Source organism: Corythoichthys intestinalis, chromosome 18 (genome assembly GCF_030265065.1).
Source record: "Corythoichthys intestinalis isolate RoL2023-P3 chromosome 18, ASM3026506v1, whole genome shotgun sequence".
Lineage (NCBI taxonomy): Eukaryota > Metazoa > Chordata > Actinopteri > Syngnathiformes > Syngnathidae > Corythoichthys > Corythoichthys intestinalis.
In genome coordinates, this window is record NC_080412.1 from 18,227,596 (window position 1) to 18,252,588 (window position 24,993).

Below are 24,993 nucleotides of genomic sequence, written 5' to 3' on the forward strand. Positions count from 1 at the left end.
TTTTTAATTAATCACGTTAAAATATTTGACGCAATTAACGCACATGTCCCGCTCAGAAAGTATTCTGCCTTTTGGTAAGTTTTACAGCAAGACTTTTTGTGCTGTCCAACAGCGAACTCTTGTGGTCGCTTTGCGACATGGTTTATTGTTTTCTTTCCAGTTCATTATGGCTGCACGACGTCTCGGGCTGATAATGTTGTGCTTATATGATCCTTGGACAAGATTTGTCCGTAAGTATGGTTGTTGTAAAGAATGTACATATTATGTTAGTAAGCGAAATGTTATATTTTTTGTATGAGACGCTTTTTGTTTATGTTTAGTGAACCTGTATAGCGTGCTAAGCTAACGTTGTTGCTAATGCAATGCTTGTGTACTTTTTTTTTGTAGTTTTACGACGGTCTAAAGAGGACAATGGTTTGAGGCCATTTTATTAATAAATCAGATGAAAAAGGAAGAAGTCTAATTATTAAGGCGTCGTTCACTAGCTGTCTAGCTTTGGAAAAAGTAGACGCTTCGGAGTGAGGACAGCATAGACAGATTTAAATGACAGTAGAGTGAAATGCCCACTACAGTCCTTTTGTACTGTATGTTGAATGTATATATCCATCTTGTGTCTTATCTTTCCATTCCAACAATTTATTTTACAGAATATATATATAATTTACAGAAAAATATGGCATATTTTATAGATGGTTTGAATTGCGATTAATTGCGATTAATTACGATTAATTAATTTTTAAGCTGTAATTAACTCGATTAAAAATTTTAATCGTTTGACAGCCCTAATAATAAACAAATACAGTCCTTATGTACCGTATGTTGAATGTATATCCATCTTGTGTCTTATCTTTCCATTCCAACAATAATTTACAGAAAAATATGGCATATTTTATAGATGGTTTAAATTGTGATTAATTGTGATTAATTACGATTAATTAATTTTTAAGCTGTAATTAACTCGATTTTAATCGTCCCTAATATATACATGTCCATCAACTTACAGTAAGTGTTGTGAGGTACATCAAGTTGTCCTCCATTGCCTACCTACCATTTTCTACCTGTAAACAAACGAACAAAAACTTGTAACACTTCCATTGATGCATTTAGGGCAGGGGTTCCCAAACTATTCCACATCGGGACGCTGTGGGTGCTGGATTTTTTTTACCAACAAAGCAGGACGACACATGTGTACCAATCTGGGGTTTTACAAGTGTAATCAGTTGATTGTAGTCAGGTGCTGCTTGTTTTAGCAGAAACCTCACTGGTTATATGGGCTGTGCTCGATCGGTAGGACCAAAAACCAGGACCCACAGGGGTCCTTGAGGACCGGTTTGGGAACAACTTTTAGGGTATGACTTGTAGTAGATGAGTGTTTTGTTTTCTATTTCTTTATCGTTGTGTTACTTGATTGCGCAAGGCAAATGATGTCTCAGCTATGAAAAAAAAGAATTGTCGTCCAAGTGAACATATACATACACGTACTGATTAGCAGCAGGCTAGCAGCAGATAGCATATGTTGCAACCAAGGCAGTTGTAGTAAATAATATTTAACATCATCATAATTACAATCATCATCATAGCAACAATATCAAAGACAACAATTCATTTCATGCGCAAGATTTTAGCTTTAGTATTTTTGGACCACTGGACACATGAAAGTGCAGGGATAAAAATGTAGGGATATGAAGAACATACCTAAGACAGCAGCAAAGTGGCTGCATAAACACTTGGTCTTTGTGGTGGCACGGGCTTGGTTCCACATCTGCCTTCATTGTCCTCCAATGTCTTGATGATTGCAGATGGATGCAATATTTCCAAATAGTCTTTTTTTTAGGGATTTTGATGAGTGATGCCACTCCAGCTCCGCTGTTGTTTTGGTTAGAGAAAGTGTAAAACAGAAGTCGCGAGCAGAAATGCAGAATTAAGCGGAAGTACCTCGGAAACTTGTCTATAATCCGAAAATTATTGTATATATAAATCTCTCTTGCCTCAAAGTTATAATTTGAACCTCAGCGCCAACTACTCTGTAAGGAGCTTTGCATATTCTCTGCTGTGCATTAATGAGTTCTTTTCTACTCTATTAACTGAAGGCTATATATTTCCCATTGGTATGACTATGTTTTGAAAAGTTGTCTATCTATATATCCTTAAGATAATTAATCAAATACGTTACTATAACCAAATCTCTAATCAGATTAAAAATTACTTTTCTGAGCACAGTAACTCTTTCAGTGCCATTGACAATGATAGGCGTCCAATCATGTGGCTTTTTTTCAGCCTTCTGCTGTGAATTTTAAATTATTTTTCACGAGTAAACGTCCAGCTCACTTGAAGTGGGAGGTCTAGTAGAGAATAAACCTTCCAGTTTAGATTGATTGGATGTTTATTGCCATCAATGGCAGCCAAATATTTAACAAGTCTCTCCTGATGTTTTATTATTCTTTTCTCAGGGGTCACCACTGTCCTCACCATGACGACCCTAAGCATCAGTGCCCGCAACTCCCTCCCCAAGGTTGCCTATGCTACAGCCATGGACTGGTTCATGGCAGTGTGCTATGCCTTTGTCTTCTCTGCATTGATTGAGTTTGCTACAGTCAACTACTTCACCAAGCGCAGCTGGGCCTGGGATGGGAAAAAAGAGGGCATGGAAGTCAGGGTGAGTGATTCCTGTTGAAAATTGATAACTGACAGTGAATATGTCCGGCAAAGTGGCAGAATTCAGGTCTCTGGTTATCCACTTTAACCTCACCTCAAAGACTTGCATCTTTTACAATGATATTTTGGTTGAAAATTTCGCCCAGGTGGACAGGACTGTAAGTAAAATGAAACTGAATTGAAATCATTGGCTGCTATTTACAGCGCTGAATGTCCAATCCATTGTGACCAGTCAAAATTATTTGTATATCTAGCGTCATCAATGGCACTAAAAGATGAGTATTTACAGCTACTCCTTCCAGTTTAAATGACTTGGACGTCAGTTCTTGTCAATGACAGGCAGTGAATGAAATACTATGTAAAAATAAACGACTTTAGAGTGTTATTGGGAGGCATAACTAGACTGTATTTCAGTTTTTATTCATATATGGATTCAAAATTGTCCAATATGCATGAGTGATAAAACATTGGAAAGTTTGGAATCTCAATTTTCTGGGGTGAGAAAAAATTTTAACTGGAGGGCATTTTTTTAAAAAAGAAAAAACATTTTTAAACACAAACTTGAGGTGAGAGCGTGAGAGAGCATATTTAAATACACCATGATTTCAACGAGATATTATCGCGTACTTGTTTCAATCCAATAACTCCGTGTAGCATGTCTCAAGACACAGCTGTGAATGGCCACAGCCGGACTTTTGGGGGATTTTATGGGTAAAACATGGCAATATAACAAGGGTCGCAATGCAGAAATCGCAGACATCAAGGAGTGGTGGAGATTTTCTTTTTTCAATATTTACACTTTTTAACGTTTATTATTTATTTATTTATTTGTTTATTTTTTTGTTTGGATCGATAATTTATCTACTGAAATATCGGGGGAAATGCAACAGAATAAATATAATTTAGAAGTATTATAATTAAAAATATATAATTAAGCGATAGTTATGAGGTAGATATCCACAACTTATTTACAGACACAATTTTTTTATTGTGACGTAATTTGTTTCAAAGTTTAAAAGATGCAAGTGAATAATTTTATAAAGTCGTTTTTTTTAACTAAATATTATACATCAAATCATGATTCTAAGCAAAAAAATGATACATTTCGAATCATAAATATAATATTTACTTTCTTTTTATAGCTGGGTTGAAACAAGAGTGGTTGCGCGGTGTCTGTAAACGGGGATCTCCAGGGTAAAACGGACAAATTAAAAATAGTTCGGGGGCTTAATGCGTCATGAAACTGTTATGGCAGCATATAGACATATTGTTATATCAAACACAACAGTTGTTTTGGCTTAAAATACAGCAGTTTATTTTATAGAGAGTTGCAAGAGCAGAAACTGCTTTTTCAGTTATATACAGTGCCCTCCATAATTATTGGCACCACTGGTTAAGATGTGTTTTTTAGCTTCTAATATTTTTTTTTAAATTCAAATAATATGGGACCTTAATGGAAAAAAAGAGAAAAATCCAACCTTCAATACAAGTGCATTTATTCAGTGGGGGAAAAAATCCCACATAAAGAAATAATTATTTGACATCAAATAATGTGTGTCACAATTATTGGCACCCCAGGTGTTAATACTTTGTACAACCCCCTTTTGCCAACAAAACAAGGTCTGGGAACTGAGATGGCCATGGGAGGAGCTTGATTTTGTGTCTGGTGAACCATTTCTGTGTAGATTTGGCCATATGTTTAGGGTCATTGTCTTGCTGAAAGACCCAGTGACGACCCATCTTCAGCTTTCGGGCAGACGGCAACAGATTTTGATTTAAAATGTCCTGGTATTTCAAAGCATTCATGATGCCATGCACCCTAACAAGATTCGCAGGGCCTTTGGAAGCGAAACAGCCCCACAGCATCACTGACCCACCCCCATACTTCACAGTGGGTATGAGGTGCTTTTCACCATGCGGATCTTTCGTGGCACGCCAGACCCACTTAGAGTGTTTGTTGCCAAAAAGCTCGATCTTGGTCACATCTGACCAAAGCACACAGTCCCAGTTGAAGCCTGGCACCGTGTGCTTTGGTCAGATGAGACCAAGATTGAGCTTGGTCCCAGTTGAAGCCTGGCACCGCCATATATATATATATATATATATAGATATAGATATATATATATATATATATATATATACAGTGCCTTGCAAAAGTATTCGGCCCCCTTGAATCTTGCAACCTTTCGCCACATTTCAGGCTTCAAACATAAAGATATGAAATTTAATTTTTTTGTCAAGAATCAACAACAAGTGGGACACAATCGTGAAGTGGAACAACATTTATTGGATAATTTAAACTTTTTTAACAAATAAAAAACTGAAAAGTGGGGCGTGCAATATTATTCGGCCCCTTTACTTTCAGTGCAGCAAACTCACTCCAGACGTTCAGTGAGGATCTCTGAATGATCCAATGTTGTCCTAAATGACCGATGATGATAAATAGAATCCACTGGTGTGTAATCAAGTCTCCGTATAAATGCACCTGCTCTGTGATAGTCTCAGGGTTCTGTTTAAAGTGCAGAGAGCATTATGAAAACCAAGGAACACACCAGGCAGGTCCGAGATATTGTTGTGGAGAAGTTTAAAGCCAGATTTGGATACAAAAAGATTTCCCAAGCTTTAAACATCTCAAGGAGCACTGTGCAAGCCATCATATTGAAATGGAAGGAGCATCAGACCACTGCAAATCTAACAAGACCCGGCCGTCCTTCCAAATTTTCTTCTCAAACAAGGAGAAAACTGATCAGAGATGCAGCCAAGAGGCCCATGATCACTCTGGATGAACTGCAGAGATCTACAGCCGAGGTGGGAGAGTCTGTCCATAGGACAACAATCAGTCGTACACTGCACAAATCTGGCCTTTATGGAAGAGTGGCAAGAAAAAAGCCATTTCTCAAAGATATCCATAAAAAGTCTCGTTTAAAGTTTGCCACAAGCCACCCTGGAGACACACCAAACATGTGGAAGAAGGTGCTCTGGTCAGATGAAACCAAAAGTGAACTTTTTGGCCACAATGCAAAACGATATGTTTGGCGTAAAAGCAACACAGCTCATCACCCTGAACACACCATCCCCACTGTCAAACATGGTGGTGGCAGCATCAGGGTTTGGGCCTGCTTTTCTTCAGCAGGGACAGGGAAGATGGTTAAAATTGACGGGAAGATGGATGCAGCCAAATACAGGAACATTCTGGAAGAAAACCTGTTGGGATCTGCACAAGACCCGAGACTGGGACGGAGATTTATCTTCCAACAGGACAATGATCCAAAACATAAAGCCAAATCTACAATGGAATGGTTCAAAAATAAACATATCCAGGTGTTAGAATGGCCAAGTCAAAGTCCAGACCTCAATCCAATCGAGAATCTGTGAAAAGAGCTGAAGACTGCTGTTCACAAACACTCTCCATCCAACCTCACTGAGCTCGAGCTGTTTTGCAAAGAAGAATGGGCAAGAATGTCAGTCTCTCGATGTGCAAAACTGATAGAAACATACCCTAAGCGACTTGCAGCTGTAATTGGAGCAAAAGGTGGCGCTACAAAGTATTTACGCAAGGGGGCCGAATAATATTGCACGCCCCACTTTTCAGTTTTTTATTTGTTAAAAAAGTTTGAATTATCCAATAAATTTTCTTCCACTTCACGATTGTGTCCCACTTGTTGTTGATTCTTGACAAAAAATTAAAATTTTATATCTTTATGTTTGAAGCCTGAAATGTGGCGAAAGGTTGCAAAGGTTCAAGGGGGCCGAATACTTTTGCAAGGCACTGTATATATATATATATATATATATATATATATATATATATATATATATATAAAGGTGAGTTCAATTTTGAACAGAAAGTAACTAAATTGCAAAACTCTTAAATGTATTTTTTTATCTCACAATTGTTCTGTCAGCCCCCAAATGAAGAGTAACAACTTCACAAAGAAACAAACTCTTTCTAATGGAATAATGGAACTGTAAAGCACTTTGAATTGCCTTGTGTTGAATTGTGCTATATAAATCAATTTACCTTGCCTTGCCTTGCCTTGCCTTGCCTTGCCTAATAACTGGTTGCTCGATTTCCTTTTTGGCAAAATATAAAAAGTTCAATTAATTATTATTCAAAATCATACACAATATTAAGGGGGGGGGGGGGGGGGGGTCTAATTCATTCATAAAATCAACCTATTCCCCAGACCTGGAGATGGATGAACCAGGGTGAACTTGGAACTCCTGAGTCACCCCTTGAAGTAACCCAGACTGTTCTTTAAAATAGTTTTTAATTATTCAGTAACAGCCAAATGGAACAAGGACAGTGGGGTGGGAGATGGAGAACAGACACAGAGGTAAATTCCCAAAGACACTAGCCCCAATTTAGGTTTGCAGCATATGTTCAAGCCCCATTTTAGTCAGTGTAAACCCATTCTGTCAAGATGAGACAGCATCTTGCAGTACAGCATGCTCATTAAAAAATGGTACACTGAGTAAAAAAAGTGAGAGTACATTTAAATGAATCCCAGGAGGCCAAATTTAAACATTCACTGTTAAAATATATCACAGCAGAGATATGTGTCAATACCTTATGTTCTTTTGTGTGTTTATGAGAAGAGAATGAGGAAGAAGTAATTGGATGAGCCCAAGAAAGTTATAGTATAGTAATATGAGTGGAGTGAAAATAAGTTGGCGGGAGGCAGTAATGTTATAAAATAATTTTTCAATTTTAAAGGGTTACAGCAGAGATAAAGCATCAGGGAGTGGAGATGCTTTCTTGCCCCTTTTATTTTCTTTGTGATGCTTTGTTTTAATAGCACAAGTCTGCGCTCTCTGTAACTATGCTGAGCATGTAGTTGTCATGCTAGATAAACAAGAACAGGGTCACAATGGTCGACGTGACACACTCGCCCTTAATGCCCCAGAAAAATGGACTACTGGAAAGCAAAAAGCTTAGACTACTGCGTTTTCCCCTCTCTTTTCAAAAAGATAGAAATAAAATAACAGTAGGGTATGAGGCTGTAAGGGAAAAATATACTGTCCCCAGTCATCAGAAGCAGAGTTTCAGCCAACGGAACCAAATGATGACTGCATTTCCCGCAGGCTCTTTCTTTTTTAGGTCTGATATGGCGAGCTGTAGTCGAGTCAGCGTGTACTCATTTACTTTAGAGGTTACACAGCGTCAGTGGCATGTAATTCCCTCTGGCTCGCTAAACAATCTGTTTAACCACCGGGCTAATTAGCTCACCTCAAAACAGCTGACGGTGTAATATGGCTCGAATGGAAGCCTGTGAATTCTTGGACAATTCTTTGCGCTTCCCAGTCAAAATGGATTGGATGTCTAGGGCCGTCAAATGGTAGCCGATGAGTAAAATGAATGCCTGTAAGAGTGAAAAAAATCAAATCACAGTTCGTGCATGAATATGATAAAAAAGATAAGTTCAAGTGCAGGTCGAGTAGCTGCACCAGATTTCCAGTTACCTAAAATACACCAAATTAATGACATGCTCTATCTCACACTTGCATAAAAATACTTGAGGCTATCAAATAAGTCAACATGTCATCTTGAATCATAAAGGGGGATAGACTATTTTTTCACAAGATTCAGTCCCACACTTGCACACAAAGGGTTTCTTTCACACAGACTGAAAGTGGCACAATCACCCCCAGGATGGTTAATCACGACAAAAGAATCTGACATTTGCAGATGAGGATTCTTTGACGAAGTATGTGGCCAAGTGCAGCCAGATTACCAGCAAAAATTATAACAATCTTTGTCTGAAAATATTTAGACTGCTAATTTATACAGTCCCAGATAGCAAAATATAACTGGAGCGGACATAGGCCAAATGTACTGCAAATTTCGGCTCAACTTCGTAAAACGGATCCACCCTTGTGTCTTGTTGAACAATGGCCCAAACTTTGTTAGGAGTCTCTTGCCGGATCAGTGAACGGCTTTAGGCCAGAACTGGTCCAAATTGGCAGACACGACATTAATGTATGGCCCGGATATGGCACACATGTTACCCAATCTGGGCCAGATTTGTATCAAAACCATTTTCAGTATTAGGTTTTAGAGTCCATTTTGTTCAATGTATCATACTTCTTTTTCATGCCATTTATTAATGCTAACATTTGAATGCAACATACAGCAACTTGAAAATATAACAAATGTTTTTTTTCACAAAATATTTTAATTGGAACAAGCAATTCAACATTAAAGATGCCCCATTTTTAGACTGTAAACAACATATTGTATTTGTTAAGGTGCTCGGGTAACTGGGGACCTAATTCATTGACGATGAGAGGGAGTGTTAGATAGTGTCCGAAGAATCCGGTGGGCAGTTTGGTGATAGAAAAGGTGAACGGGCAGGCAGGCATTTTGCCAGACAAGCAGTACAGGATCTAGGGGGGAAAAACACAAAAAATTAGCTCAGTATCAGGATTACAAGATTCTTTGTTAGCTAAAAGTCACATACCTGTAAGTGAGTTGTTGATCTGGCAATGATGTGAGGCCAAGGACCGGTTTAAGTAAACTACTGACGATGATCAGCGGCACCTGGTCCCAGGCTCACCCATCTGTGCAATAAGGCGACAATTAAGGCAAACTGTCATAGTGCTAATCCGGGCCGCATTTGGCGCACTGAGGTTAAGCAGGAGTTTAAGCACGTCCGGTCTGCAAGGTCCGCCCCGGAACAGTGCGTAACCTATCATTTGGACTGTCACAGTGCTGATCCTGGCCGCATCTGGCGCACTGACGTCAAGCGAGTGTTATTGCTATGCGGATCTGGCAAGCTGAGGCTGGATCCGGCACGCAGTCGCCCGCTATTGGGGGTGGTACATCGACATACGATCGCATCAACATACAATCCTTTCGACATCCGACGTAAAGTTTGTTTCAACATATGCTTGAAATACAACAATTTTTGATGACAGTGTCGCAATTTCATTGTTTTCCCGCAAGACAGACACACGGCAGATTTTCTTATAAGAGAAATCAACCTGGGTCCAAAAAAAGCTTCGTGCAGGTGGTGAGAAAAAGGAAAACAGTGACGCTAGCTATTGAAATTAAGAAGGAATGGTAGGAAAATGGTGTATTTCTATGATAATTCTGATTTGTATTTATAATTTATATGTTTTTGTTATGAGTAATTGCTAGCTGTAATTGTACCTGCAGTATTTATGAAAGGGAATCTCAGACTTAAAGACTTGTATGCACAATTGTTGTCTTTGACTCCAATATGTTATTATAAACACCTAAAATATTGCCATTAATTTAAAAATCTATTATATTAGCGCAATAGGCGCTTGGGGTGATGACGTAAATTGTCACTGTCACTCGACGAATACAACCGGGTTCTTCCAACACATTCGCTCATCGGTTAAAAGTGTTGGGTACTTACTATTTGTGTTTTTATTGAGTCTTTTATCACCTTTTCATTGCCTCAAAATATTTTTTGTATGTGTTTCCCTCTCATACTTTTAAGCATTGTGTTTTCTTGTGGAAGCTATAAAGCAGATTGTTGATCTGTTGACCACATTAGTCACATACCATGTTGATCTGTTGACCACATTAGTCACATACCATATTCAAACCACCCTTACTTGATATAACTAGTACATTTAAGTATTTTCTTAAGGCATCTTTAGTATGTTTTGTCTGTATATATGTAGACAAAACAAGCTGAAAAAGGCACGGTAGTACTTTGGGTGTCAAATTCGCCTCTTGTCAGATGTAGGACATTTTGGCAGAACGCAGATTTAGTCTACTGTCATCTCATCCTGTCTTTCCTATTCATTTTGCTTTTGCTGCTCATTTTGTGAACTATCGACAGTGCTCATTAATGTTCCTCTCGGGTTCAAATTGAAAGGGTGGACAGATGACATGTTCATGTCGCTAGATTCTTACTGTTGAAGCCCCGCAGTGTAACCATGTGACAACAACAATGGCAACCTACTCGTTAAACTAATTGTACAAAAACGAAAACATCAAGAGGGGTTTCAATATCAAGTTATTTTAACTCATTATAACCTTTATCTTTTAAGAACTACCGGTACAAGTCTTTTTATCTGTGGATCCCTGTAAGGATATGGCGCACGTTTTTGGGCTGTAAAATGATATAATCGAATTATAAATTATGAGAAAATCCTGCTCCACATACCAACATTTTGACTTACAGACCAGTTCCTAGAACAAATTAAATTCGTATGAAGAGGTACCACTGTGATAAAATTGCATAGCAGTGAAAGGAAAAAGTGTAGCACCTATTGAATATTAATGCAACCTGAAAGCCTTCATTAATTTCCAAAGATGACGTTGCATTAGAGATGGCATTGTTGGTTGATAGTTTTTGTTCGATTGTCAGACTCCTCTCTCCTTTGAAATATGTGACGAAGTAAATTCGTATGTAGATGTGCCACTGTAATACGCTTGGTTCAAACATTTCTGTAAAGCACATGCATACCGAATCAATAGATAGTCTTTTTCCCGCAATTAATAGTTTTTATTATGTTTTTGTTTGGTTGTGTGTTATGAGATGTATTTTAATGTAATGTTAATGGATGCCTTGGAAACAGTGGATTCAATTATATGAATTAAATCAGAAAACAGACCAGATTTGGAGAAGCGGGAAAGGGCCATGTGGCTCGTCTGCCTGTTTACCGGGCAAAGAACATTCGTATTGCCATTTAGACTTTCAGGTACTGTATATACTCTACGATTAAGGTCATATATCCTATTACTGTACCCATTAGCTTTGCTGCTGAGTAAGCCATCCCCAGTATGTGATACAAAATAAGACCCAGTGTAGATGGCTCAATGTTCTGGAAAAGACATTGGTTATCTAGAGGGCACCTGGTGTGTTGAGTTAGAGCTCTTGAGGCCTTCTTACTTTATCGTATTTAATGTTCTTCAGTTTTGAAAAGTGGAGGGAGAAAACAATAAAAGACTGAAGGGAAAATAACCTTAACTCATTCTGACGTCAACTGCTGAAACCTTCTAAATGTCTCCATTTAAGCCCCCCTTAGTTGGTTTAGTCACCACAGTACAGTTTAGAATGGTGAATCCCATAGCGTGGATGTCAATAGCTTTGTCAACTATGTAAATTACATGGCTTCTCCCAGTGGGACAGTGAGTAATTTAATAATGAAGAAAAACATGCCACAGTAAGCAGAGGACATCAATGGAGGACTTCCCGCATGGTTAATTACATCAGGCAATTCTCTATCGACCAATAAATTGGCTGCATTGCGTTAAGAATCACCCTTTACCTCACTTCGAGTACCTTGGATTGGGGACCTTACAGAAGGGTGAAAAAAAGCGATAACACTGCAGATCAGTTCATTGCAGTAAATGTGAAAAAATGTACAGAACTACAGTGGTATGACAAAGTATCTGAACCTTTTGGAATTTCTCACATTTCTGCATAAAATTACTGGCATAGTCCAATATCTCTGTGCACACATCAACTATATGTAAAACTATGGTCAAGAATGATGTTCATGGGACGACTCCACGAAGGAAGCTACTGCTGTCTAAAATAAAATATATGAAATATACTATAATATACTAAAATATTTTGTGGACTGATGAAACCAAAGTTAAATTGTTTAGGAGTAACACACAACGTCATGTGTGGAGAAAAAAATGGAACAGCTCACAAACATCAACACCTCATCCCCACCGTGAATCATGGTGGAGGAAGCATCATGATGTGGGGCTGTTTTGCTGCCTCAGGGCATGGACAACTAGCAATAATTGATGGAAGAAGGAATTCAAAAGTTTATCAGGATGTTCTGCAGGAAAACCCGAGGCTGTCTGTCAGACAGTTGAAGCTAAAAAGAGGATGGATACTGCAACAAAACAATCATTCTGCAGAATGGTTTCAGAAGAACAAAATACATGTTCTGGAGAGGTCAAGTCAAAGTCAAGACATGAACCCCATTGAGATGCTGTGGCCTGACCTAAAGACAGCAATTCATGCCATACATTCCAGGAATCTGACCGAACTACTGCAGTTTTGTAGAGGAACAACGGGCCAAGAATAGTCCTGATCGATGTGCCAGACTGATCTACAGCTACAGAAAGCGTCTAGTTGAAGTTATTACTGCCAAAGGGGGGGGCTCAAAATATCAAATGTGATGGTTCACTTACTTATTGTTGCCCCTTCTGTTATTGTTTGCATACTATCCTCGTTAAAATATGAAAACCTAGAAATGTATGGGTGGTTTTAGTTAAAGTAGACACTGTTTTTCCATCTGTGGGATTTTGACAAAGTTCAGATCACATTTGATGGTGATTTTTTGCAGAACTGTGAGAAATCCCAAAAAGTTCAGATACTTTTACATACCACTGTATACTGTTTTGTGGTGGGCTTTAGCTCAATACATACCAGCATAATAGAGGTCTATTTCAGTGGTTGCCTTCTGAGTTTTCAGGTTTCATTTTTTAGTATATGCCAATATTAAATCTAAAGTCTTTCAAACATATTTATCGAAGAGAACTGAGAATAAAGAGATCCAACATTAAGCATCCGGCAACGGAAACAGGGGACATTAGTTATGCTAATTAAAAAGATGGAGTGAAGGAAGGAAGGAGGAAGGAAAGTCAAATGAAGCTGAAAAAGTAGAGCATAAAGTAAAGCTGTGGCCTCAAACTGGACGTGGAAATAGGGAGCACTGAAACACCAATGTACTGTAGACCTGCTTTATAAATGTCAAACGTGGGAAGGAAAGATTATGAATACATTGAACACCTACTGTTATAGTACTTGTCTCGTTCTTTTGGGTGCGATCTATTAGGCTTGGAAGACCAATTTTGATTCTAACAAATTCACCGCTAGCTGTTCACTGTAGTGCCACTGTCCCTGGAAGGGTTAAATTCAGTAGGCCTAACATTTTCCTAACGCTAAGGCTCAAAAAGATGTGCTTGAATTGAAATTCTTGCAGATGTGAGATGCAAGGACATCTTTACATAGTTACAGCCTGATACACACACACGCACACACACACACAAACACAGCATCCGCTATATACAAAAGTACAACTTGCGGTGTGATCAATCTTGCTGCCCTACTTGTTCTCCCACACTGTCTATGTTTGCCCATTCTAAGGCTGTCAGGATTATGAAATTATCCCATGCTAAGGTTCGGTAAATAAGTGAATCCCTGTGCAAAATTCAACATGACAGTGTGGAGCTTTCTTCCAACAGAGACAGTTCTAATGGTTTCGGAGAAGATGGGAGCTTCTTCTGAGTTTTGTATCTTATAGGCTGTGCCATGTTTGTTTTACCGTGAGTTATTTGCCTGACGAAGCCCAACTCCTTTCATTGATTTGTCAGACATGACTACAGGCATTGTTATTTTTTCCCTTTTTTTTTTTTTTTTGAAATCATGCTCTATGCTGCAGCTGTCAGCAATTTTACACACGAGTGATGCAAACGTGTTTTTGTTTTTTTGTTTTTCAATTTCAGCACATTTTCAAACATTTCACTGCTGAATATGAGAGTCATGACCTCTTTTTTTCTGCAATCAAAACTTGTATGATGCAGATTTGACAATCGTGTAAGAATGTACAAGCAAGAAACTGATGAATAGAGCATGTAAGTTGGGTATTTTTTTAAATAATTGGTAAACTTTTTTTCTTTTCTACTTTTCTTTTCAGGAACCGTTTCAGGCTAACATGGCCAGGATTAACGATATGGTTAGGCTTTTGTTTTGCTCTTGTGTGTGTCGTGTCTCGTGGTGTTGCTTCTATTTCCTCTTTATGAGTTCAAATGGAAGTATTGTGGAGTCTACTGCATTTTCACCTGATGGCTTTTGCTACCTTCTCTTCTTTTCAGAGAAGAGAATCTGCAACTCTCTCCAAAAAGGCGAACAACACTTTCAACATTGTTGGAACAACCTACGCCATCAACGTAGCAAAGGACCAAGGTTTAACAACCATTTCTAAGAGTGCCGGCACGGGGGCGTCAGCCAAACATTCCTATCTTCATAAAATGGATGATCCCTACACAGAAGCCAAGAAGTCTTACAACCGAGTCAGCAAAGTGGACAAGATATCACGCATCATTTTCCCTATCCTTTTCTTCATCTTCAACTTGGGCTACTGGGCCACATATGTCAATAGAAAGCCTGCCATCATAGAGGCAAATAACCTCAATTGAATTTGATCAAAAGTCAGTCCTAAGCTGGTTTAACAAAGAAGGATAGACAGGTTTGCTGGCATCCGTAAAAACATCCATTCGTGTGTGTGCCTTTGCGTGTGGCATGTGTCAATACAGTGGTACCTTGACTTTCAACTGTAATTGCGGATATGAGTATTTAACCAGCCGACGTCCAATCCATTCCAAATTAATTTGTCAATAGTAGACGTCTAGCACCGTCAATTGCAGCGATTGAAACAGTTCACGTTTTATGATTCTTTTATACACTGCTATTTTTCTTTCTTGAAAACACATGATAAAAAGTGTGTTTTGTGGACTGTGTCAAGATTTAATGACGTTGCCATTTATTTCAGTCGGTGAAATCGATTTATAGGAGTAAATTGAGTTATATGCTTGGTCATAGTCAAGGTACTATTGTTCCTGCACATAATTTAGTATTAGTTTTGCACCGATACCAGTATGAGCAGCGATACAGCACTAAAATGACGTCATAGGTATCGGAGAGTACCAAGTAATAACGTGCAGATGCTGTGCAATATGTACTTTTCCGGATCTAGTTTCCAACCGCGGGTCACCCTACTCCAGATGATGATGATAGACTTCCAATCTGGTGGCGTTAAATCATACTTCTGTCGTGAATTTCAATGAGTTTATCACATTAGACTTCTGATCCATTCAAAGTCTGAGGGTGGCAGCGAATGAACAAACATTTGTTCATTTGCTGCTAAACCTCAAACGTCAATGGATTTGATATCTAGCACTGTCAACGGCAGACAACGAGTTAAAGCAGTGTCTGACTAAGCCTTGACCAGAGGTGGGTAGGGTAGCCAAAAATTTTACTCAAGTAAGAGTAGCATTACTTCAAAATAGTATTACTCAAGTAAAAGTAGTCATCCAACTGTAACTGCTTAAGATGTTTTTTTTGTTGTTGTTGTTTTTTTTGTTTTTAAATTCCAGCAAGAGAAAACAATCTACAGAAATTAAGCATTATTCGACAAAGAGCATGAGTGCCCTCTAACGGAGAAAACATATTTCCGATTATGAAACTGAAAGAATCATATCTCCTGTTTTCCGTGGTCAGTCGGTGAGCAATAAAAAACTGGGAAAAAGATTAAAATCCGCTTTTTCGAGTCATGTTGACGGCGGCGCCCTATGTCAAGTAATTAATTTTTTACGGTGCTTTGATGAAGACACATGATTGAACAGGCCGGCGTGGACATAGAACAGCAAGCTTGAGTCTGATTGGTATGATAGAGTCATGTGATATTGTTGCGATGTCTCACTGGTGAAACTGGTTGAGCCACTGTTGGCATCTCTGTCAAAAAAATCTAATATGTAGAATAAAGACAAAAAAAGTAACGACTGGTGAAGCCCAAAGTAGCGGAGTAAGAGTAGTGTTTCTTCTTCGCAAATCTGCTCAAGTAAAAGTAAAAAGTATGGCTTTGTAAAACTACTATTAGAAGTACATTTTTCTCAAAACATTACTCAACTAAATGTAACGCGTTACTACCCACCTCTGGCCACGACACCGATTATCATTCCAGTGAGAATGCAGAGAATGCAGTAATTTAGTATGGGGGGGGGTATTCTTTCAAAATACATGGCAAATACAACGGCACAGTTAGCTGATATCGGTATCAGGACCCTAACAATGTTATCGGTGCAACTCTAATCTGTATAAATAGAGGTAAAAAGAAATAATATTTTCATGTGATCGAATCTGCCTTTCCCAAGATAATGTTTCTACAGAGGTGGTGGTTATTCATGCAATGATACAGTATTTTGTCTCGGCGTCAAGTTGAACTTCATGATATTTAGATTCTTTCTAATATTTTGCCTCCCCTCGTGTAACAAAACAAGTTAATTAAATATTATAATGTGCCAGTATGCCTCAGGGCAATTTTGCACATAAGTGACAGTGTCAATTAAAATATACCTAATTACCTCAAAGAAGCAGGAAGGCTTAAAGGATTGTTTTGATTGTCATTTCTTCATTCATTTATTAGGATCGTTACGCAAAAAAAAAAAAAAACGAAAAAAAAAACTGAAATGTCTGTTCAACTTTTCGAAGGAGTGGAACCCAAACATGGAAATATTGGGACTGGGATTGACAATAAGCACTAGCTAAAAACCTCACAGTATTTGCATCTCATCAGTTGCATGCCTGTAATTATGTCTGGCTGCATTGGCCCTGTCAATTAAAGAAGTAATGCAATCAGTGTTAGCTGCATAACATGGTCTAAGGAGGAATCTAAAAACAATAAAGCAGCATTAGGTAACTTTTTAACCTTATAAATATTTTCATAACAATTTTTTATTTGTGATAGCGCCCCCTCTGGGGACTCCCTCATTCTCCTGAGGGACTTCAACGCTCACGTGGGCAATGACAGTAAGACCTGGAGGGACGTGAGTGGGAGGAACGGCCCCCCCGATCAGAACCCGAGTGGTGTTCTGTTATTGGACTTCTGTGCTCGTCGGTATGATATGATATGTCGACTGAAAACTAGTTGAATGACACCTTTTTTTATATCCTGAGGGGTTCTGTATTGCTTTACAATACTACAAATGTGGGGACTGCTATACGACATAAGTTACTTTCCCCTTGCCCCATTCGTTATAAAGACGGAAGTCAATGCGAACGCTTTTGCGCAAATTCTGCAATGATGGCAGAGCAACAAAAGAGACTAAGGCAGTGTTTATACCGCAGGTCGTAATGCACAAATCCGACTTTTTGTCTTATCTGTTTTTTTGGCGTGCCCATTCAGACGGCCTTTGTCCACTGAGCCCGTTCAAGTATCGCGCATGCGCACTAGTTCACAGTCCGAGATGCGCTGAGGAAAGTGACCCGCATGCACAGAAGCATCAAAACAAATGACATCACATGGTGGCTCAATGTCATTCAAAGTTGATCATATTTTTATTTCCAAAAAGAGGAAACAAATAACAGACATAAATAATCCCCGTTTATTCTTATATTCAAAGTTTATACGTATAGATAGCATAAACACACTGTCCGTGCATGACACACACACACGTACGGACAGTTTGCCCTGACTCTCGGCTGCATAAGCAATCTTGAAATATTGCTCATATGGAGCAGAGAGAAAACCGAGCATTCTCAGGCTTATCCTCAACCCATTTTATTTTTTTATGACTGTTGTCAAACCCGACCCTTCCCCAAAAGCCGTGTTCAAGGCAAGGTAGCCGCCAACGCCCAGCTGTACCGCTACAGTAGCATCCTGTCTCTCTCGCTCTTTGATGACGCTATTGCTGCGTGAATTCCGATTTGGAAGACCTGACCCTTCAGACTGCCACGACATTCTGGAAAAATGTGACCCAGATTGGATTTCAACCACATAAGAAAATGACCCAGATCGGATTTGAAATGGTCCACTTTTATGCCACCTGTCCCGTTCAGACCGTCAAGTTAATGCCTCACTTGAGTCCCGTTCAGACCGTCAAGTTAATGCCTCACTTGAGTTGGAAAAACACAAAAAAATCGGATTTGTGCATTAAGACCTGCAGTGTGAACCTATCCAAAAAGTGTTGGATTGGCCTGGCTTTCACTCGCTGGCGTGACCACCCCCCCCTTAACAGAACTCATCAGTGAGTTGGGGGGGGTTACGGTTCAAAATCAAAAGTTAACATCGCCGTATGCTATTTTTAGCCATAACTGGATTCATCGCCTCATAACTATTCATCATTCATAGAGCCGCTGGAAACAGAAATGACACTCAGTCCATCGGCAAGCGACGAGGAGATCATGATTTCACGGCACTGTGCGCTGGTTCTCATGGGAAACGCAGTCTTCCTTAAGGCAAAACACTACCGCTTTTGTTCACCTGCGTCGCTAAAATTGACCAGAACTGAAAAGTTACCTAGTGTTGCTTGGAATTTATTGTTTGCAATGAACATTCATTCATTTACCCCTCCCAGTCAAAATGAATTGTACAGCCATCGCCATCAATGTCATACAATGAGTTATATACTATGAAAAAATCAATCAACTTTTGAGTGTTACTTGAGGCCGTAACTGGTGTGTTTTATTTTTTTAAATTCATTTAAATGTATTTATTTAGCTTTTATTGTCATTGTAATAATTTATATTAAATCAATTTATAATTATGAGAAGATTAAAATTAATTTAAAATCATGATTTAGACCACATCCCTCAAAGGGTTAAAAAAAAAAAAAAAAAAAAACATAAGTGTGAACCTCTGGTTATCTTTGTAAAGGCAGAATTTAGTTTGTGGGAGAGATTATGAAATGACATTCCTGTGTATGCGTGTATCTGTTTGCGTTACGATATTTTTCCCGTCCTTAAGGATGTGCGGCAAATGCTCACATATCCTGTGAGAGAGTAGATTATGACAACACCCTTTTACACTGCTCGCGAGTATGCTGTACAGTTATGCCCGGTGTTTTCAACTGAAAGGCTTGACTGAATTTTCAAAATTGAAGTAACAGGCCCATATTTACTCTAGTTCTGTATAAAAGGATAGAAATGGAAATAGTCTACGACTCCACTAATGTATTTGAAGTCCCCCACTGGTGTGGCATCACAGTGGCTTTGTTTTGTTCCATGTAAACAAGCAAAGCGACATCATGGCAGACTCATTTCGACAGTAAAGATGTTCAACCTCTGTCAGGGAGGTTGATGATGCATTTGTTTGCTTCTCTTATTTACAGTAGCTCTGGCCCTGTCTCCTGTTGTGAGTAGTCCATTGTTGTATCTTGACTGCTTGTCATTTAGGTAAAATAGTGAAACTGTTTTCGCTTTCTCTGTTTTGCAAGCATGTAGTTCAGGTTCATTGTTGCTTACCAATGAAGACGATAATTAATAACATGCATGCGTAGACACACAGATTATGCAGCAAGGATGCATTAAAAGGCACCTAAGGAACCGTTCTATGGTCGCTTAATAGTGGTCCGGTATCAGGGGCGGCCTGTATAGTTCCATAGGAACATCATTAATAATCCTCAGTGTCTGGCCTTCAACTCAAGCTGAATCTCATCAGAGCCAAGACGGTATCATCTGGAATTGCTTTCGCATCCCATGGGTCAGCCTGCGCATTTTCAAGTCCAGTGGCTCTAGCTGGCTGCCTATGTTTGATTAAAGAGGAGCCAAGTGCCTTGGTGAACATATACAGAGAACATAAAGGGAACAAAAAGGTATTATCACACACACACTTGCACAAAATAAGTCTTGTGTGAACATCACAAGAGCTGGTGGCGCTATGTGGCTGTGACCAATGTAGGGATAAGGGGCATACTGTAAAATTGCTCATTAATGCAGAAGTTGGACAAAAGTGTTGCTGCGACAAGATGTCACAAAAGCGATTGTTGGATCCAGCACAGATTTTCTTTTGTGCTTTTCACACAGTCATAACAAAAAGCCACCAATACCTCAGACTGAATCCCAGTTCTAAAATTGCATTTCTTCAGTGTCATGTAGATTTTTTAAAAAAAATAAAAATGTATGTTTTAAACATTGGGGGGGGGGGGGGTAAGGTTTTTTTTTTTTCATATATTTGTCTGCTTTGTGGATGGTTTATTTCTGACTAAACTAATACATTTTTGTAACTCACGTTATACTTTTGCCTTTTTTAATACTTTAATCATTTAAAGTGCTTGTGATTGTCTTAACTTGTACCAATTTTATGTTTTGCAGCAGAAAAAAAGTGCTCATCAATTATTCATATAGATCAAAATTACAGTATAAAACTGTATTATAATAGTGATGCCCCCCAAAAATCAAAGTAACATCATATTTTTAAACTATTTGAACCAATGAGTAAAGCATGTATATTAAATTTTCAATTAAATCTTAAAGACAAAATTATTTTCTCTTTAGAAAAAGTTTATACGTTGATACTAAACACATTCACAATCCTTTTCCATAAAAAATAACTTACATCATAAATATTGTTTGAAGCATCATTTGAAATAATGTCCATAAGTAAACACAAGAATAAGAAGTCCGTACAGTGTAAAAGTCCAAATTTAATGCATGACAATCTGTACATGTTTGTCCTTAAATGCCGCCTCATGTAATGCTATATGCAGTATTACGCTTAAGTAGTGCTTTAGTGTCCGTGGTTCAGCCAATTTACTCCTCAGTTACCCACCACAGCCCCAAAAACACCTTCATAAATTATTAGTGCATATTGATGTAATGTTCATTTACACCGACAAGATTATGAAAGTGCTTTTACCCTCATTTGCAATCATGCAGATTTTATGAGCCTGCTTCACCTGCAGCGCAGTAACAAATATAATCTTTCATGAAGTTCCTAGTTAACGTCATTCAGACCATATTTCAATAGTAACTACAGGGTCAGCATAAATCTAACAACACGTAGGGTGTTGTAAAACTGTTTATTGATCGATAGCTGACATGTAGTATTTACTCATTATATTTGGTCTAGTCGTATTGTGACAGGTGGCTTTGGTCTCAGCAACTCCAGGGCTGCAGGGATTTTAAATTATTTGACTCTGTGATTAATTATGCATTGAGGAGGACTGAAATGAACCATTCCATCTCTTGGAGCAAATGTCAAAAGTCTCTGTCCTCCAAGTGGATCACAGAAGCCTTGGGAGTAGTGAATCTACATATTTATTGCAAACATACTCGGTTTATAGTTTAACTGCATGTGAATCATTGTCGACCATTTTCCTATAATGGCTGTTCAATAACAATGTTACTAAAAAATGTACTGTTGGAGAATATTGTAACTTTTGTGATGCAGTTTCGAGATTTTTCTCGGTCTCGCCTCACTAAAGTCTCGGACTAGCCTGCATGGTGGTGTCAGAATTTTCGAGGCCAGAACTGATCTGCTTATCTTCAACTTTATAAATGTGATACTGGGGAAAGCTTTTTGTTCAAACAAAAAAAATACCTTTAGTCCTTGTGTTACAAACACTAAACCACCCCTAAAAATGACACCAACCTTAACCATTTTTTAAGTGCATTTATTTTTATCGTAAAAATCAATCAATTCTATGGTCTTTTTTTTTTTCAGTTTCAACATCTTCACAAAAGTCTTGGAGAGGTTTCGTTTAGGGAAAGAGTAGGTCTCAAATACTCAGATTCAATGAACGCAAAAAATATATATATTTTTAAATACACATAAACTTAAAACATCTTCTATGTATTTAATTGAGTTTATATCCTCATACACTGTATATAAGTGATTAAAACTTACTTAATGCTGTAACCAAAGATGCATTTATGTGCCGCCTACAGTTGCTTGTAACATTAAATAGTATATTCGATTGCCATACTAACCACTTGTAGCATAATTTTAAATTATAAAAATAAGAATAACTGCGTATTCATATGTTAGTGATTAAAATTGTAACGTTGGGTACAAGTGTGAGTATCCAAGGCAAAAGCTGTGTAAACATTCGGCTCATGCTAAAATGATCTTGATGGTTGTACAAGAAGGCTTATGGATGAATTGAGAGAGTGTACATATTGTGGCGAGCTTTACGGAAACAACAGCGTGTGATGCAAAGGTTCCACAGTTGTTGTTGATGTTTGTTTGTTTGTTTGTTTGTTTGTTTGTTTGTTTGTTTGTTTGTTTGTTTTTAACTATTCCAGTGCCCCATAGGCCACACGGCTTCAGGAATAAGTCGTTTATTGAGCGAAACGCTCACTCACCCCTTTACTTCCAACACTAGTAACAGCATAAAAAGTATCTGAACCTTTTGGAATTTCTCACATTTCTGCATAAAATCAACATCAAATGTGATCTGATCTTTGTCAAAATCACACAGATGAAAAAAACAGTCTGTTTTAATTAAAACCACCCAAACATTTATAGGTTTTCATATTTTGATGAGGATAGAATGCAAACAATGACAGACGGGGGAACAATAAGTACGTGAACCATCATATTTAATATTTTGTGGCCCCCCCTTCGGCAGCAATAACTTCAACCAGATGCTTCCTTGAGCTGCGGATCAGTCTGGCACATCAATCAGGACTAATCTTAGCCCATTCTTCTCTACAAAACTGCTGTAGTTCAGTCAGATTCCAGGGATGTCTGGCATGAATGGCTGTCATGTCATGTCTTTAGGTCATGCCACAGCATCTCAATAGGGTTCAAGTCTGGACTTTGACTAGGCCACTCCAGAACGTGTATTATGTTCTTCTGAAACCATTCTGAAGTTGATTTACTTCTGTATTTTGGATCATTGTCTTGTTGCAGCATCCATCCTCTTTTTAGTTTCAACTGTCTGACAGACGGCCTCAGGTTTTCCTGCAAAACATCCTGATAAACTTTTGATTTCATTCTTCCATTTATGATTGCAAGTTGTCCAGGCATGATGCTCCCTCAACCATGTTTCACAGTGGGGATGAGGTGTTGATGTTGGTGAGCTGTTCCATTTTTCCTCTACACATGACGTTGTGTCTTACTCCCAAACAATTTAACTTTGGTTTCATCAGTCCACAAAATATTTTGCCAAAACTTCTGTGGAGTGCCGAAGTGCCTTTTTGCGAACATTAAAGGAGCACTAGTGTTTTTTTTAGACAGCAGTGGCGTCCTCCGTGGAATTCTCCCATGAACACCATTTTGGCCATAGTTTTACATATAGTTGATGTGTGCACAGAGATATTGGACTGTGCCAGTGATTTCTTTAAGTCTTTAGCAGACACTCTAGGGTTCTTTTTTACCTCTGTGAGTATTCTGCTCTGAACTCTTGGCGTCATCTTTGGTGGACGGCCACTGCTTGGAAGAGAAGCAACAGTGCCAAACTCTCTCCATGTCTAGACAATTGTTGCTTGATGAACATCCAGACTTGAGTAGTAGTAGAGATGGTTTGTATCCTATCCTAGCTTTATACAAATCAACAATCTTCAGACAGCTCTTTTGATCGGGCCATGATTTTATTTCTGGGACATGTTATGTAAGGGGGGAGGAGATGTGACATATTTAGGTCACAATGCTGTTGCCATAGTGTGCACTTCCTGTGGGTGTGGTATTACAGTATAAAAGGAATCTATGTGATGTTTTGGTGACATATACTGTATGCTAAGAAACACTGAATAAAGAAGTGTTGTTCCATGCTGATGCACATCAGACAATGCTTCTCATCAAGACAATTCTTACCAGGCGTGTGTTTTATAGTGGGCAGGGTTGCTTTAAACCACTCATCAGTGATTGGGCACACATCCGACATAAATTGTTTGGTAAAAATTGGTTTTAATTGCTCTTTAACCCTTTAACACCAAACGTGTCGGCAGCGACACGTTTACGCATATCGTCTTTGAAGCTTCGTCACGCTGTAATTACATCACCTACGTGCCGCTGGTTGGTCTCGTTTGAAAGTGTGGAAGTTGATGTCCACACCAGTTTTTATTTGAAGTCAATCGGCCAAGAAAAACGGGAGATAATGTCATTTGAGTTTTATAGTTTTATTGCACTAATAAATATGCATTAAAACGCTGCATGGACCATGTATGCATCTCCATATTTCCATCATTTCTTGTCCTTTTTCAAAACCGAAAGCAGCACAAAAGACTACATATCCCAAGAGCCGTTGTGATGTCAAGAAGGACGAACCGAATGTGATCATTTTTAATAAATTTCCGAGCGAGGCACCATTGAAAGGGAAGCATGCAAGGCAAGCAACTGCCGGTTGGTTTGAGCGAGTGACTTTGAAACGTGCAGAATGAATCTAAAACTACATTTAGCCCAAGCTAATGCCTTATTTCAATAACTCAAGGAAGAAGATGAACCGTATTTGTCGTTGTTTCCTTGGGATGAGTCGGCGTCTCGGCGAGTAGAAGTGACAGCAGCGCGCAAATGGCGAAAGAGTAGGCTGTGTGACGTTGTTTGTGACGCAGCTCCGTGACCTGCTCAAGAAGAAGCTTTATTGAGTGCGCAAAAAAAAAAAAAAAAACTTTATTGGGTCGCATGCCTGAAAAATTTGAATTGAACTAAACTACTTGTCAATATTTTTTAAAATACTTTTTTTCAATGTTATATATATATATATATATATATATATATATATATATTTTCTTCACTATAATCTCGAGAAGCTTGATTGCATGTACGTATATACTTTTGATAAGGTGATGGGTACAACACCTAACTTCACAAAGAGATATCCTCCAAACCATTTTTGTGTTAGATGATATATGTAATTTTTTCTCTCACTATTTTGCACAGTATATAACCTGT

General features: G+C 38.5%; 1 protein-coding gene across 2 annotated transcripts in view; it reads left to right on the forward strand.

Moving 5' to 3' along the window:
* gabra3 (gamma-aminobutyric acid type A receptor subunit alpha3) overlaps nt 1-15,355 on the forward strand; it is a 166,270-nt gene extending 150,915 nt beyond the window's left edge. Inside the window, exons 9-11 of one of the 2 annotated variants that reach the window (XM_057820346.1) lie at nt 2,451-2,656; nt 14,299-14,337; nt 14,477-15,355. In XM_057820346.1, the coding sequence (XP_057676329.1) occupies nt 2,451-2,656; nt 14,299-14,337; nt 14,477-14,800 (569 nt within the window). In that variant the 3' untranslated portion in view covers nt 14,801-15,355. The remainder of the gene's footprint in view (nt 1-2,450; nt 2,657-14,298; nt 14,338-14,476) is intronic. The other variant, XM_057820347.1, reaches the window with a different exon arrangement.
* The last annotated feature ends 9,638 nt before the right edge of the window (nt 15,356-24,993 follow it).